The sequence below is a fragment of the Ailuropoda melanoleuca genome, chromosome 7 (genome assembly GCF_002007445.2).
Source record: "Ailuropoda melanoleuca isolate Jingjing chromosome 7, ASM200744v2, whole genome shotgun sequence".
Lineage (NCBI taxonomy): Eukaryota > Metazoa > Chordata > Mammalia > Carnivora > Ursidae > Ailuropoda > Ailuropoda melanoleuca.
This window is the reverse complement of record NC_048224.1, coordinates 60,562,513-60,577,851: the sequence shown is the minus strand read 5'-3', so window position 1 is coordinate 60,577,851 and position 15,339 is coordinate 60,562,513. Positions and strand designations below refer to the sequence as shown.

The following is a 15,339-nucleotide window of genomic DNA, read 5'->3' as shown; positions in this document are numbered from 1 at the left end:
GCTGGGGGAGAGCAGAGCAACAGAACGGGAGAAGCCACGGACGCCCGCCAGATCTTCCAAGCTAGCCTCGGTGACGACAGCCAATCCCAGAAGGTGCAATCCCATTTTTATACTGTTCTTAAAAATACAAAATTGTGAGGATGGATTAGTGACTGCCGAGGGTTAGGGAGGGCGCGGCTGGAGGCCAGTGGGGAGGCCACGAGCGCACCAGCGTCCGCTGTGATGTCACGCCTGTCTCACCACTCACTGTCTCTGTATACTGAGAACCTTCAAGTAGCTCAAAATGCAACATGTCCTTCTTTGAGTGGAGGAGCTCCCAGCGGCCCCGGCTCAGAACGGCTGCAGCTCCGTCCTATCGGAGCAGTAGCCAGCACATAGCGGACCTCACAGAACAGTGTTCCTGTCCTCAGGTTTCAGGGGCTGGCACTGCCCACCTCCCTCCTGCTACCAGCTCAGGGGACAGGTCTAGAGGTCTCTGTGACCACCCTGCACCCACACTGCTTGGGTCCCCAGGAAGGAAATGCACCACCCAGGAGGGACTTCACCCTCAAGGGACCGGAGGGTGAGGGAGGGCTGGAGCACAGCTGGGTCAGGCTGGGCCTCGGGTCTCTGCAGGGCTTGTGGGCCTCAGACCGTACCTCAGTGGAAACATGGAGCCCCAGGACTGACTAGGTAGTGGGAACACAGAAGCTCTGACTTCCTGCCCATCCCAGAGGCCTCCCCTCCCCTGTCACTGCGTGCTCAGAACCAGCGGCTGACACAGCAGGTGCCGGCGGGCCTGCAGACAGAGCTGGGGAGTGATGCTGGACGCTCCTCAGGGGTCTCCACCTGACAGGAGCCTGTGGCACACCCAGGGGACGTCTCTACCTCCTCCCATGTCAGCAGTGCCCACCCCCACCGCCTGCCCCCGGCCAGGTGGGGGGCGCCTGCCTTGGGGATGCCTTGGGCATCCTCGGTGCCCGCTGGTCCTGCGGGGCCGCGGCTTTGTTCGGCGCACAGCAGATGCCCACGAGGGATGAGAAAGGGCCCACTGTCAGAGGAAGGGCAAGAGGAGGCGGGGGACATGTTCAGCCACATACACCAGCCGTAGCAGACGGGCCTGGGAGCAGTCACACCACCTGTGCCGATGGGGGTCAAGGTGGGCTCCTGCCTCCCAGCCGGTTTTCAACCTCACAGTACAGGGTGAGCACTTTAGGAAAGGGGCACAGTGGTGATGGGAACAGATAGAGGCTTGTCCAGACGAGCCTGGGGTCTGAGCACAGTCTGTTATGGACCAAATTGTGTCCTCCCCACCACCAAATTCCTATGTTGAAGCCCTAACCCCTCATGCGACTGTATTTGGAGGTACTAAGGTTAAATGAGGTCATAAATTCTGTAGGACTGTCCTGTAAGAACAGGAGGAGACACCAGAGACCTCTGTCTGTGTGCACAGAGAAGAGACTATGTGAGGACACAGCGAGGGGTCAGCTGTCCACGAGCCAGGAAGGGAGCTCTCACCAGAACCAGCCCTGTCGGCACCTGATCTCGGACCTCTAGTCTCCAATAAATGTCTCTGGCTTCAGCCACCCCTTCTGTGGCATTCGCTTGCCAGCCGGAGCTGACTAGCACACAGCCTTTCGAGGGAACACATCTGTGAGTGGAGAGATGGGTTCGTCACGGAGCTCCAGACGGGGAGCCTCTTGGGGCAAGAGAAGGACGAAGAGGCCAGAGGGTGGAGGAGAGGGTGGGAGATGGCGAGAAGCCACAAGGGGGTCCCCACCCCTCAGCCAGGACAGGAGACCAGACACACAGGCTCTTGTCCTCTGGGGAGAGGGTGCCATTGGATGGTGTGGTGGGGGCTCCTAGAGTGGCCTCCCCAGGGAGGAGACCAAGACACAGAACTGGGGAAAGGAGGTGCAGAGCGGGGCAGCAGTGAGGGGCTCCAGAGGGTGCTGGCGGGGTGAGTGGCAGGACGCCCCCAGGGACTTGTTACCCGTGACCTCCTGGGAACCACGGGGTTCTAGGTCCGTCTGACTGCAGATCAGGGTGGGGGGGCGGCCCAGGCGGGGGACGGAGGCACAGGGTCATGAAGAGCCCATCCCTGCCCATCCCAGGGGTCCCTCTACTAATATAGCCTGAGAAGGGCCCAGGAGCCAGGGAGGGTGGGTGGGCACAGCTGTTGAACGTCCCTCGTTTCCCTCGTCTGCAGCTGCTCTGCCACCCGGGCTCCAGGCCTACTAACAACAAGACATTAGCAACCATTATTCTCACCTTCGTGTGAATTTGCAGCTCCGGGCTCACCAGGGTGAGACTGCGGGTGGCAAGGACAGTTGCCTGGGGCTGGGGAGGGAGGGAGATTTCAGGCCCGCTGCTCCACCACCCGCCCTGTGTGCAAGTTCCTGCCCTCACAGGCCATGAGCTTAGCCTCCCGTGGCCTCTGCAGGTGCACCAGCCACAAGACAAGTGAGCAGTTGCCCTTAGCCACCTCCATGGAGGCAGGGCAGGCCTGAGACCCTGTGGGCAGGACTACAGCTGCCAGGGGGAGCAGAGCGCGGAGGCCTGAGCCTGGAGAGGAGGCCACAGACCAGCTCAGGCGAGCCAGCCCCAAGAGTAGGGGCAGATCTGCGGGGCCCAGGGACACTCCCAAGCCAGATGGAAATGCGGATTCTCATGGCAAAGCTTCTCCTCCTTCTTCTTCTTTTTAAAGCAGGCTGCACGGCCAGTGTGGAGCCCACCGAGAGGCTTAAACTCATGACCCTGAGGTCGAGACCTGAGGTGAAATCAGGAGTCAGATGCTTACCCGACTGAGCCACCCGGGTGCCCCAAAGCCCCTTCTTCTTAAATGTTGGCAACTAATTCAGAGCCCATCGCAGAACTCTGGCCATGCCTCTTCAGCCCACCGGCCCCAGATCAAAGATGGGGAGCGGCCTTTGACAGCTCAGTGGGCCAGGCAGCCCACCAGACCCGGGCGTGGGCACATCCTAGCCCCCAGCCCAGCCCCCACCTGGCTGTGTCCCCTCCCTTCCCAGAAGCTGCCTTCTGGCACTCCATCCCCCTCCCACTAGCCAAAACTGGATTGATATCTCCAGGCTGTGCCATCCACCCCCCCAGCACCCCTCCCTGAAGAACGTGGTGGGCCCTGGGTGGAGGAGGGTCCCCTGAGTCTGACCTCCAAGGCTTCAAGGCTCATTCAGAATGAAGGAGTCACTGCCCAGCCCCCACTCTCCTTCCAGCTCAGATGTAAGCTGCCCAGGAAGTCGTTGGCCAATCGGAGCCTGGGGCTCCTGGGCAGAGACTGAGAAAATATCCCCTCAGGGCTGCTGTGTCAGGTGGCATGGAAAAGGTGTCCCCAAGTTGTACAGAGCCCCCAAGCATCTGCACACTGACCTGAGGCTCCTGCCCAGAGCTCCCCAACCCCCACCACACACGGGATTGCTCAGCGCCAGCCAACTTTCAGGACACCCCAGGACCAGAGCCTGAATCCTGGGGTCAGCTGCCCACAGCACAGCTCAGCTCCAGGAGGCTGGGCGATCTGAATCCCCTGCCCTACCCAGGATCACCAGGCCCTTGGGGCTGGAGGAGACGGCTCTGCCTCAGCCACGCCCCTGGACACAAGGCAGAAGTGGGGGGTTCTGCAGGCGGTGCCCAGGAGGGGCCTGGCTCTGGCTGCTTCCAGCCCCCAGAGAGTGTAAAGAACCCTAAAACAGAGGAAGAAGGGGGGGGATAGGAGAGAGGAGACACCAAGAGGCAGCAAGCAGAGGGGAGTGAGCTGGTCCTCTATAAATAACCCAGCCCGGGGGTGTGTGCTGCTGAGGGAGGCCGGGATTCCGCCCTACCCACCTCCCTCAGGTTATATAATCCAGCATGGGGGCCCCAGACCTGTCCCCAGGGACCAGCAGACCCAGAAGGACGCCACTGTCAGGAGGGAGGCAACTGGGGGCTGGGCACAGGGCAGCTCTGGTCCATGCATCCCCAGCCCACTCTAGGAATGGACTTCTCGATGACATCACAGCATCAGGAGGGCCTGCAGACCCCTGGCCAGACCTGCCCATGGATGCTGCCTGGAGGGACTGAAACCATGCTGGTCCTGACACAGCCTCCCTCTGCTGCTCCAGGAGCCACTCGTTAGAACTCAGCCCCCTCCCCTTGGTCCCAGCTACACACTGAAGAGGCCGTTTCCAGCCTCAGGTGGGGACAAGGAGAGAAAGTCCAGCAAACCCCGACCAGACCACAGATAAAGACTGCCCCCCCAGCAACCCCCTCACCTGACTAGGCACTAGAGGCACCCCCAGCAATCCCCTGACATGACCAGGCACCAGAGACCCCCCAGCAACCCCAACCTGACCAGATACCAGAGACCACCCCCCAGCAAACCCCTGACCTGACCAGAAACCAGACACGCCCCCCCCGGGAAACCCCTGACCTGACCAGGCACCAGATCCCCCCCAGTGGGATCGCAGGTATAGGATGGTGGAAGGCCCTACATGGAGCTGGCCAAACAGAACATGGCTCCAGTGCCCAGAGCTCAGACACACACCGGGGGCAGCCCATGTCCAGACTCCGTGTTGCTGGGCACTCAGACATGGTGTCATTTCAAACTCAGACACAGGGTCACTCCGTATTCAGGTGTGAAGTCACGTGTCATCCACAGTAAGGGAACTGTGGACGGCTGGACATACTGTCACGGCTCACGTCAGCCTGTACTTGCTGGACCCCTCCGGCCCAGGGTGGGGGTCCTCTGGACTTGGCTCCCCAGAGCTCTCTCCTCACGTTCTCCGCTCGGTTAGCCAGGCCTCCTCAGTGCCAAGAGGCAGGCCTGTCCACACCCCAACTGGACGGGAAGCAGCAGGCCTCCTAGTGGCCAAGGGCGGAGCCCAGGACCAAACTCCCTCCCTACGCACCAGCCTCTCTTCTTGCCACAGGAGGCCCAGTCCAGGGAGGCAGGACCCTGAGCTCTAATTACATGTCCTGGAAAGAAATCCCAGTTTAATTTGAAGTAAAATGAGAACGTGTGGTTGGAAATGTCCCCTAGGGGAGCCAACTGCGTGAGCTGGGACACATTTCTCTGCTGTCCCCCAGGACCAGGAAGGAAAGCACCCGGCTGAGACCAAGACGGGAGCAGGGACACTCAGGGCTTGGGGACTGTGGGCTCTCTGCCAGCAAGAAGATGTCCCTGGGGTCTGAGGGGACCCTACCCCTGCCCGGGCCCTGACTGCCAGCTGGAATCTACCCCTCAGAGTCAAAAGGAGGGGTGGGGGCGGGGCTTCCAAGGCGACTGGGAGGGTGGAGGCAGTGACATGGGGGCAGCACCAGGAAGTCAGACGCAGGTGGGCCAGTTACAGCTGGGCTGGAGATGTGGGTCCCACACTGGGAGGTGCCAGAGCGTTTCCTGTGGGCAATCTACCAGACCGGCGCTTCCTCCAGCTCCACCCCAGTCCAAGCCCCCCCCCCATATCCACACAGGTTACTGTTCCCTACTGCCAGCTCTGCACCCCAGCACCAGCCCCTGCCCTCAGAGCCTTCCCGCAGCCCCCATGGCCTCCTGCATCTTCACCCTCCCCGCTCTCCTCCCAATTCACCAAGACCCGTCCCTCCTGCCTGCTCCTCTGCTCAAGGTGCTTCTCGGGGACCTTTCTGACCCCATGAAAGGACAAGCCTCACCCTCAAGCTTCCCCGGCCTCCTGCTTGTCACTGCACTTCACTGCCCCACCTGGTACACGCTGTTTGCTCGCTGTCTCCCCTGGGGAAGGCAGCCTCCGTGTCACCCCCGTGCCCCCAGCAACTAGAGCATTTGGCAAGTACCTTCCAAGTGAACGAGGGCACGGACAGCCAGACACTGAGTAAAGGAGAGAATGTGAATAGAGATGAAAGCCAAGGAAGAGGTGGGAGACTGGATGCGGGCAAAGGGAATCCATCCTTCCTCCCTCCCTCCCATTCATTCTCTCCCTCTCCCTCCCCATCTCATACCCTGTCCCTGTGCATCAACCTCTAAGCTTCTTCCCACACCACATCTCAGCTGTTGTGTTGCTTCCTAGTTCACTGGTAACACAACCGTCTGAGGACTTGGGCACCAGCCCTGCTTCCTCACCTGCCAGCCCAAGCGCACACTCAGCTCCTCCCCCGTTTCCCACTTAGAGATCAACAGACGCCCAGGGTTCTGGATCCCACTTCCCCTCATCCACCCAGGACGTCTCTCCAGCCTTTCCTGTCTACAGCCTCTGCTAGTCCTTCCTCCTGGATTAGCACACAGGCTGTAGCCCTTCCTCTCCGTCCTGCCACTACCCCAGCTTCCTGCCTTGCTTTTCTACAAAACTCCCTGAAGAGAAGAGCTGCTCACAGGTGCTCACCACGAACCCCTCCTCCATCCCTGCAAGAGCCTGTCCCAGCAAACTGTCGCCAAGAACCCACTACTTGCATGTTGCTGAATGCCGTGCTCAAGTGTGCACCCTCGTCTTGCTTCTGTTCAAGAGGAGCTCTTCCTTCCCGAAACACCATCCACCTTCCTCTTTGGGTTCTCCACCCACCTTACTGGCCAGTCCCAACTACAAACTCAGGTCCCTGGTCTCATACGGGCAGCTTCCCCAGAGATCCTGTGTAGTCTTGGGCTCGGAAGACCATCGGTGCACCTGTGTCCTGCATTGCCACCTCCAGCCACAGCCTCCCTGAGTATCTAGGTGGCTCACCCCTCACGTCCTTCCAAACTCATCATGGAGGACTTCTCCAAGCACCCCACACACAGCAGTCTCCCCGCCCACATTCCGCATGCCTTACTCCCTCTTCCATGTGGGAAACTGAAGCATGGTGTTTCCATTTATGGAGCGATCTTCATGGCACCCCCACCCCCAGGCACTGCAATGTAGCCGTGAGGCGCACAGGTCAAGACCTGTCCTTATCAAGCATATATTCAGGGGCGGGGGCGGTGGAGGGCACAACTAGACATCACAAAGTGCAGGACAGCGATCTAGGAAGACTGTTTACACTAAGAAGAAACAGAGTAGGGTTACGGAGACTGTGCCCCCGAGAGCTGCCCACAGGCAGAGGCTCAGTGGTCTAGTTCACTGCTGCGTCCTCAGCACCTGGCAGAGGCTCAGCAAATTTTGCATAAATGAGCGATGAGTGGTTAACAAATGATAATTAGCAGGGGGAGTGTCAAAAGAAGGCAGCTCCAGTGACAGATGCATGGGTGAGAGGGCAGACGGAGGCACTGCAGGCAGGACAGCCCCTCAGCTCATTTCCATGGAGCTAGGACTAGGTGCTGTGACCCTAATGCCAAGAGTGAACTAGGCTTGGTTTATAGCTGAGTATATGAGGGTAACAGGGTCACTTGAGGCAGGGGTAGAGTCCCCATCCCACCCCGGCCTCCTCCCGTGACCCGCACACCAGCCGCAGAAGCAGAGGGACCCCAGCTGGCGTCGAGGGACAAGCTGGGCTTCACCAAGCAACGTGGCCTCCCCAGCCAGAGTCCCTCCCCTCCCCGCCATGGGTCTCCAGCCCTCTGAGCACCAATTAAGTAAACCCTAATTAAAAACAACAAAGTTATGAGAAGTAATGCCCCACCCACGGCTACCTACAGGGACCTCAGCTCAGGAGGGGTTGGGTCAGGGTGACTCCCTGGACTCCCCACTGGCTAGCACTCACTCCGAAACAGACCTGGGCCCGCCTCCTACCACATACCCACATGCACACACATCCAGGCTCACGGTCCCTGTGAGCTGCAAGCAGGGGCAACAGAGCAGGTCTCCTGCGTGACTCTGGGCCCACATGTGAGCCCCTTCCCACCCAGGGGTCCCCTCCCAACCTAGAGACACCTCTGGGGATGATGTGCAGAGAGAGGGAGCCTGGAAACCGCTGGGGCCAACTCCTGGCCCTCTTCCTGCAGACACAGAGAGCAGAGACTCCGCATCCCAGATGAGAGACACAGAACAAGGCCAAAGAAAGGAAGACAGCAAGAAAGAATGAGAGGGAAAGAAACAGAGACAGAGAGGACAAAGGAGAGAGAAAGGGTCAGAAAGGCAGAGAGGATTAGAAATACAGAGACTGGACCAAGAAAGGAGGGAAGCAGGGACAGAAAGGCGGCGGTGGGGCAGGGGGGTGCGGACAACAGAACGGCAGGAGAGAAGTACTCGGGAAGAAGCAAGGGAAGATCAGAGAGAGAGAAAAGACATGGGCAGACGGAGGGGTCTCCAAAGAAGGGTCAGGGGCCAGCATTAAGGTCTCAGGACCCTTGGGACCCTCTCCCTGGGGCTTCCAGGAAGGTGGGCTCATCCTCTTCTCTCTTGTGTGTCAGGGGGCAAGGAGAGCAGCCCGGGGTGCCCTACCCTAGGGAGGTCTCTCCCAGCCCTCACTGAGGGACGAGCTCCCTGGACCCGGAATCAGGACGAGCTTATCGGAAGACCAGGGGTCCTGCCAAGAGGTCAGTGGGGGCCCCTCTGCCTCCCTGCCTTGTTCCCAGAAGCCCAAACACTCAGCACCAAAGATTGCATCCTGGGAGGCAGGGTCATGCCTGCTCCCAGCAGGGCAGAGCACAGAGCACCCCCCGACCTCAGGAACCCATTAATTCGGCAGACACTCTCTGACTTCTCCTGGGGGCCCGCCCCACGCTAGGCTCTGGGGACACCCTGAAAAATAAGACACCATTCTTGTCCTCAGGGACTCACATCTAGAGAAAGGGAGCGATGTAAACAGCAGCGACACTCCTGGACAGCCTACACAGCGCCCAGCGGACCGGGGGGGCGTGCCCTGCCCTCCGAGGGGCTGCACTCACCACCAGCATCCCCCCAGCATCAGCAGTGGGGCTGCTGTCTCCACAAAGCCTCAGAGGGCTTTCGGTAAATTGTGCCCTGACAGCACACCCACCCTGCAGCAGGGAGTGCCCCCTGTGTCCACCACGCCGCAGAAACCAACATCTCCCAGTGGAAGGCTCCCCACTCCCCTCCTCTCTCAGTCCTCGTGAACCATGGAATGGAAATCAGAGAGTTGTGCAGAAAACCTATTGATTCAGATTGCAGATGCACCCATCCCACCGCTGCTGGTGAAAGGTAGTGCCACGGGCTCCAGCCCCGAGGGAAAGCACGAGGCGGGAGGAGCCCCAGACAACTCCGCGGTCCTGCCAGGAGACACCCGCCAGATGAGAGGCCACCTCGGCAGCGATGCCCACTGGCGCGTGCCACACACTCTGGGCTGAGCCATCGCAGGTGGAGCAAACAGGGAAGCAGGTCCCCAGGACGGGGCGGGCACCCTGACAGCCTGGCTCGGGAGCCCAGAAGCTAGGTAGCCAAGTCTGTGTCTTCTCACATGCAGGGAGCCCGTGGAGGCTTGAGCCCCAGACCTGGGGCTTTCATGCTCACCTCCCCCTCCTGTACCTCCTGCCCAAACCACCTCCACACATGTGCTCACCCTCACCGGGGCAGCTTAGGGGCGCTGGGCAGCTTCTGCCCAGCACAAGGAAGGCGGCCCCGGCCACGATCACACCCCCTTGGGAAGGAGCGCTCTGGGCCACCATGGAGCCTGCCCCCTCCTCTCTGATCTGGCCTCTGAGCCTCTCCGGGGACCATGAGGCCCCAGGGAAGAAGGGACTGCAGTCCCTGGCCTGGGGTGGGGCCTCGAGGGGCCTAGGCTATGCAAACAGGTCCTGTGGAGCAAATTCCCCAAGCACTCACCCGCTCCACCCCCAGAGCAGAAGCAGCAACAGCTCAGATGCAGCCTTCAGCCTGCTGGCCAGGGAAGCAGGGCAGGGGCTCCAAAGGACCCGCCAGGCAGATGGAGAGACCGAGACCCCCCAGGGTAGGGGCTCAGTGCGACAAGCAAGGTGCTCTGCCTGCACCCCACAGCCCAGCCCGGCCCCAAGTCAACTTCTAGACCTCGTGGGTTGCTTTGGGAATCACAATGTGGTGAGGAGGGTACACTGATTAAGCACCTTCCCGGAGCCAGAGAGTGTGGAAACAGTGCTGACAAGCTCATCTCAGCACAGCACAGAGCACAGCTTAGTGTGCGTGCGTGCCTCCCCCAGACCACAGGCTGAGTGGGCAAGGTTGGAGCCCAGAGCCCTCCCCCTGCCCTGGGAAGCCCCCCACGGGAACCCGGCCACGGAGGCAGCGGCCACGCCTGTGGGTCTGCAAGTAAGCAGTTCCACCTGAGACAGAACACCGCGAGCGGCCTTCAGCCAAGATGGCCCCACACGGGGTGGCAATCAGGCGTTTCCTCACACGCACCCACCAAGGCCCAGTGTGGACACGGCTGCCCAACCCCCAGCTCCAAGCAAGGGCACGGCCCGGGCCACCTACCCTGTGAGAACCACCACGAAGTCCATGACGTTCCAGCCGTTCCGCAGGTAGGAGCCCTTGTGGAAGACAAAGCCCAGAGCTATGATCTTGATCCCCGCCTCAAAGCAGAAGATGCCAATGAAATAGGGCTCTGTGTCATCCTGAGGAGAAGCAGAGAGAGGGTCGCCACCACCCCCGAGTTGGGCAGGCCCGGGCGGCAGCCACACCACACCCACTGCCCCAGCCCTCACCCTCCCACTCAGGCTCGCCACCCACAGACCCCTCCAACTTGGCACTCTGGGGCCTGTTTGCTCCTCTGCCCTGTTGTCCTAACAGGACATGAGGCCCTGCTCCCACAGCCAGTGACATCCCAGTCACAATGGGGAGGGGTCCTGGGACCTCCTACCCGACAGCCCTGCAGCAGGGGAATTGATGTTGACGACATTTGTGGGCTTTTTCTGCAATCCACCCAACACCCCATGTGTTAAGCACTATTATCGTCCTGCTTCTAAAGGAAACAGACACAGAGAGGTCAAGGAACTGGGCTGAAGACTCAGCTTATTGGAAACAGAGCCATACTCAAACCCAGAGGCGATCTGGGTCTGATCCTGGGCTCCAACCACTGCAGAAGTTGCCTGGATAATGTCCCAGCTCCCTAGAGTGCAGCCCAGGACCCACTTATTTATTCAACACACATCTTCTGGATAATCATAACATGCACATGCAAATCGTGGTGGGAGCAAATACAGCCCAGCCTCAGGGAGCCTCTGGAGAGTAAGACATCCAGCTGGGCAGCAAGGAAAGGAATTCCAGGTGGAGGGAACAGTGTGAGCAAAGCAATCTTGTCACTTAGCCAAGAGCATCAACTGGGACCAGACCCCTCTGGTGCTGAGCAAGGTGGGAAACAAGCTGTATAGAGCTTGGGGAGGAGGATGCCACAGGGAGACATGCACAGACAGTGTGGTCAGTGACCAGGCGAATCGCTCACTTGGGGACGGTGGCATAGAGAGTCTTGGTGCAGGTGAGCCCCAGGGAACTGGACCAAGGGGATGCACTGGGAGGGTCAGCATGAGAAATGGCCTGAGTGCTGACTGTGGACACCTGTGTGCCAGGGCTGCTGTTGTGAAAAGCAGATGAATGGGGGATGGGAAGGTCTGCCCTCAGGGAGCCACAGCGAGAACTGCCTCTCAGAAAGCGGCTCTGCCCTGCCAGAGAGGGGCCAGAGTTGCAGGGCCCGAGGATGGGCCACCCTGGGGCTGCAGGGGAGGGGAGGGCCAGATTGGCTCCCAGTGGCTGCTGTCAGCTCCCACGGAGGGCCCGTGGCCTGTGCCTTCCTCCCCCAGAAAGCCTCGTCCTCAAGAGCTCTCCCCATCTGACCGGGTATACTGCCTGGGCCTTCCCAGCTGTGCATGGCGGAAGCTACCTCCCCAAGGGGCCCAGCCAGCCCAGTGTCCATCATGGCCTAGCTCTCCCGTCCTGCCACCCAGACGCTGACTCATGCCAGGAATCATCCCCCGGAAGCTTTAGGTCTAGTTTAGTTGGGGGGGCCCCTCCCCCCAAGGGAAGGGGCTGCTGACGTCTGGCCCAGGAAACAGCTCGGCTCTAACACACACAACCTCTCGGAAAGCTTCCGAACACACAAAAGGGCGGGCCAGAGCTGGGACATGGGGTGGAGCCCCACCCCAGACCTGTCTCCTCACTGCTCTTCCCCCAGCCCCACTCTTGAGGGCTGGCTTGGGGAGGAGTGGGTAGGCAGTCAGCCAAAGGCTTGCCTGGGGGTGGAGGAGGACTGCCAGCTAGGGGTTCGGGCTACAGGCTGCCCAGGCAGTTGAGGTGGCTGAGAAGCAGAGCCCCCAAACACAGGGAGCTGTGGAGGCCCCACCCCAGTCCAGGTTGGCAAACAATGGAGCACCTGCACCACCTAGCCTCCCACCCTAGCAAGCCTCCAGGCCTGAGCTCTGAAGCTGCCACAGCCTCTCCTCTCCAGGCGCCACTCTGTTCCAGCCTTCTCTCCATCCTAAGGGTCTGAAGGCCTATGTCTGCACACAGGATTAGGGTCAGCAAGGGTCCTCAGTCCTCTAGGCCAGGCCCAGCCTGGGCACATTCTGCTTGTCTTCCCAATAGCTCACCCCCCATCACCACAAAGCAAACCTTCCCTCACCTGGAAGGCAGGAGCTCAGACTTGCCCAGATGCCCAGCTGGCCCACTCAGGCCTGCCATCCAGCAGGGACAAGCCTAAGACTGACCACCGTACACTGGCCTCCCTGCCCCCCACCATCTCTTGGCCCTTTCGCTTCCTTCTGGCTCTACCCCTGCCAGACTTCCCTGGAGGTATGGCCACGCCCTGTGGCCTGGCCGAGGTTCTCTGCTCTCACTTTCTCTTCTCCAGCCTCCAGAATTGATGCTCTCCACAAGCACGCTCAACACCAGCACACACAAGGGGCCCACAGGAAGCCAGTGACCCCGTCTGGCTCCACATGGGGCAAGAGTCACCCACAGGGACCACACCCACTTGTGCCTGGTGGGATGGCTGTGCTGCCCTTCACACCCCTCCTCTCCCTGGCCTTCCAAGTGCCTACAGAAGACTGTTCCAGGAAGCCTCCCATTCCCTGGCTGTCCACTTCCTTGCCTTCTTTTGGTGCCTTGCCCAACTGTGAGCATCCCCGAATCAGCCTTCCTCTGTCTTCCCTTCCCCACCCTGGCCTATGATGGCGGGGAGGAGGAGTTCAGGGCCCACGCTGAGCACTGAACAGTCCCTGTATCACCTCCTGCTTATCTCCACTGAACTTAGGGAAAGAAGGTGTGGAGAGGACCAATCGCTTGCCGGTGTACAAGGAAAGAGGGATTCTCCTCTCCATGCCCAATGCCCCTAGGAGAGGCTGGGCTGTCTCTCAGGGACCGGAGGACCTCTAGCAGCTCTCCAGCCAGGTCCCAGACCCCCTCTCCAGACCCCTGCACCAGTCCTTCTCCCTGCTCTCAGGTCTAGGAGCCTATGCCAAGCCCAGGCACAGGGGTCAGGTCAGGATGAAAGACTGGAGGCTAGGGGACACGGCCTCACCTTTGAAATGAGGCTCACTGCTGCAGACACCACCCTCTGGCCCTCCAAAGACCCTGCCCTGGAGTTCTGACTGTCATGGGCAACAGGGGACACCACAGGCATCTGTGGAGAGCTTGACAGGAACGGGTGGAAATGATTCAGGATGTTTGGGAAGAACGCCTGGGAAGGAGTGCTTCCCGTATGAAGGGGGGGCCCGGTGAGGAAGGGATTCCAAGCAGAGCCAGAAAACTCTCAAGGACAGGTGGACAGTCCCTAGACCCAGGATCATACCACAGGGACCAAAGACGATCACAGTCCTGCAGGAAAGGGTGGGCAGCCAGAAAGGTGGGTGTTCACAGAGCCTGACATTTCCCTGGGCCATTATGAATGCCCCTCCCCCACCCTTGGTTTCACTTAGTTTCTTAGATCGTGGCTTAAGGTCCTGGAACTAAACAGCCCATTTGAGGTACAGGGTAGTGAGTGGCCCGGGGCAGAACAGCTGCTAGCTAACACGGCCTCTCTCAGACCACCCTTCCCATCAGGGGCTGAAGCTGGCTACCCCAGTCCTCTGGCCCTGAGGGTGGTGTTAGCTGCCTGGGTTCTCTCCTTTTCCTCCACTACAAAGAGAAGAGAGCTACCCAGATCACCCTATCCGAGGAAGCTAAGCGGAGCCACAGATCTTAAAGGGTCGTGAAATCGGACAAGACGCCGCCGCCGCACAGCCCCGCCCTCGGGCCCCGCCGCACCACACTCACCAGCCGCTCGGACATGGGCGTCTTGTCGCCGTCGGGGAGGTGCTGCTCCAGTGCCAGCACGATACAGTTGGCGATGATGGTGGCCAGGATCATGTACTCGAACGGAGTGCGTGGGTTAAGGACTAGCCAGGAGGCGCCAAGGGGGAGGGGAGGCGAGGAGGCCGAGGCCCACTGCGCGCAGTGCAGCAGCCACCGCCAGGCCACCTCCGGAGGGGCTGAGAATGACCGGTCGGAAGCCCACCCCGCCCTGCCAGCCCTCCCCCTCGGCGGCCGCCTCGAGGCGGAGCCTCCGCAGTCTGGGCGGCCAGCCCCTCGGCACGTCCCGGAGGCCGTCAGCACCGCGGACAGCGCCCCCGCGCAGCTCCTCACGGCTCCCGCTGCCCGAGGGGAGGGGACTGAGCCCCCCGCGCGAGGCTGGAGGAAGGACCCCGCGCAGGCGCACACTCCTACCTAGACGCACGCAGCCACATGTACCTACACAGGCACTGGAACATACATGTACTCAGAGTCCCGAACGCACGCACGCGCAACACCGGGTTCATGTAATGCCCGCACACACACGCAAGCACCTGCAGCCAGGCACGCGCCCGGGCTCGCGTCCGCACGGGTGCTCACACCTACACAGACACGGATTCGCCCTCGGGTGCCCTCCATGCTGGCCGCGCGCTCTGCACCCACACCAAGGGAGTGAAGGGACGAGTCCAGGGACGGGGGCTCCGCCCAGCGTCCATCCCGCTCCCGCTCCCGCTCCCGCAGCCACCACCACCACGACCACACGCGCGCGCGCGCACACACACACTCAAACACACACGCACACGCGGCGCGCGGAGGGCCCCCGAGCCCCGCCCCGCCCCCTCCTCGCCGAGAGCCGCGTCCCCGATCCGCCTCTCCCCAGGTCGCACCCTCCTCCGACCCCGGGAAAGATGGCCACTGGGCGCCGCACGCGACCCGCCCCAGCCCCGGCCTCCCCAACCCCCGCCCAGGCAGCCCCTGCCAGACCCGCCGGGGCGCGGACCCGGACGCCGCGCCCGGTCCCTGTCCCCTCGACCTCGGACGGTCCCCCGGCCCCCGCGCGGCCGGGCCCCTGGCAGGATATGGCCACTCGGTGATGCGCTTGGCGTATTTGCGGACGACGTTGTCCTCGCTGAAGACGAAGAGCGAGCGGTTGACGGTGAAGCAGTTCTGCTTGACTGGGATGGGGTTGTACAGCGCCATGGTCCGCGCGCGCTGCGCGATCGACTGCTTGTAGAGGACCCGCTGGCCCGGCTGCAGCCCCCCGGGGCCCGGGCCGCCCGCCCCGCCGGCC

At 61.2% G+C, this 15,339-nt stretch overlaps 1 protein-coding gene across 1 annotated transcript in view; it reads right to left on the bottom strand.

The window, feature by feature from the left end:
- Positions 1 to 15,338, bottom strand: part of CACNA1B (calcium voltage-gated channel subunit alpha1 B) — a gene marked incomplete at its 5' end in the record, with an annotated part of 170,645 nt that extends 155,307 nt beyond the window's left edge. The window contains 3 exons of the mRNA XM_034663768.1: positions 10,263 to 10,402; positions 14,034 to 14,139; positions 15,130 to 15,338. Of these exons, the coding sequence (XP_034519659.1) occupies positions 10,263 to 10,402; positions 14,034 to 14,139; positions 15,130 to 15,338 (455 nt within the window). The remainder of the gene's footprint in view (positions 1 to 10,262; positions 10,403 to 14,033; positions 14,140 to 15,129) is intronic.
- Between the last annotated feature and the right edge of the window lies 1 nt (position 15,339).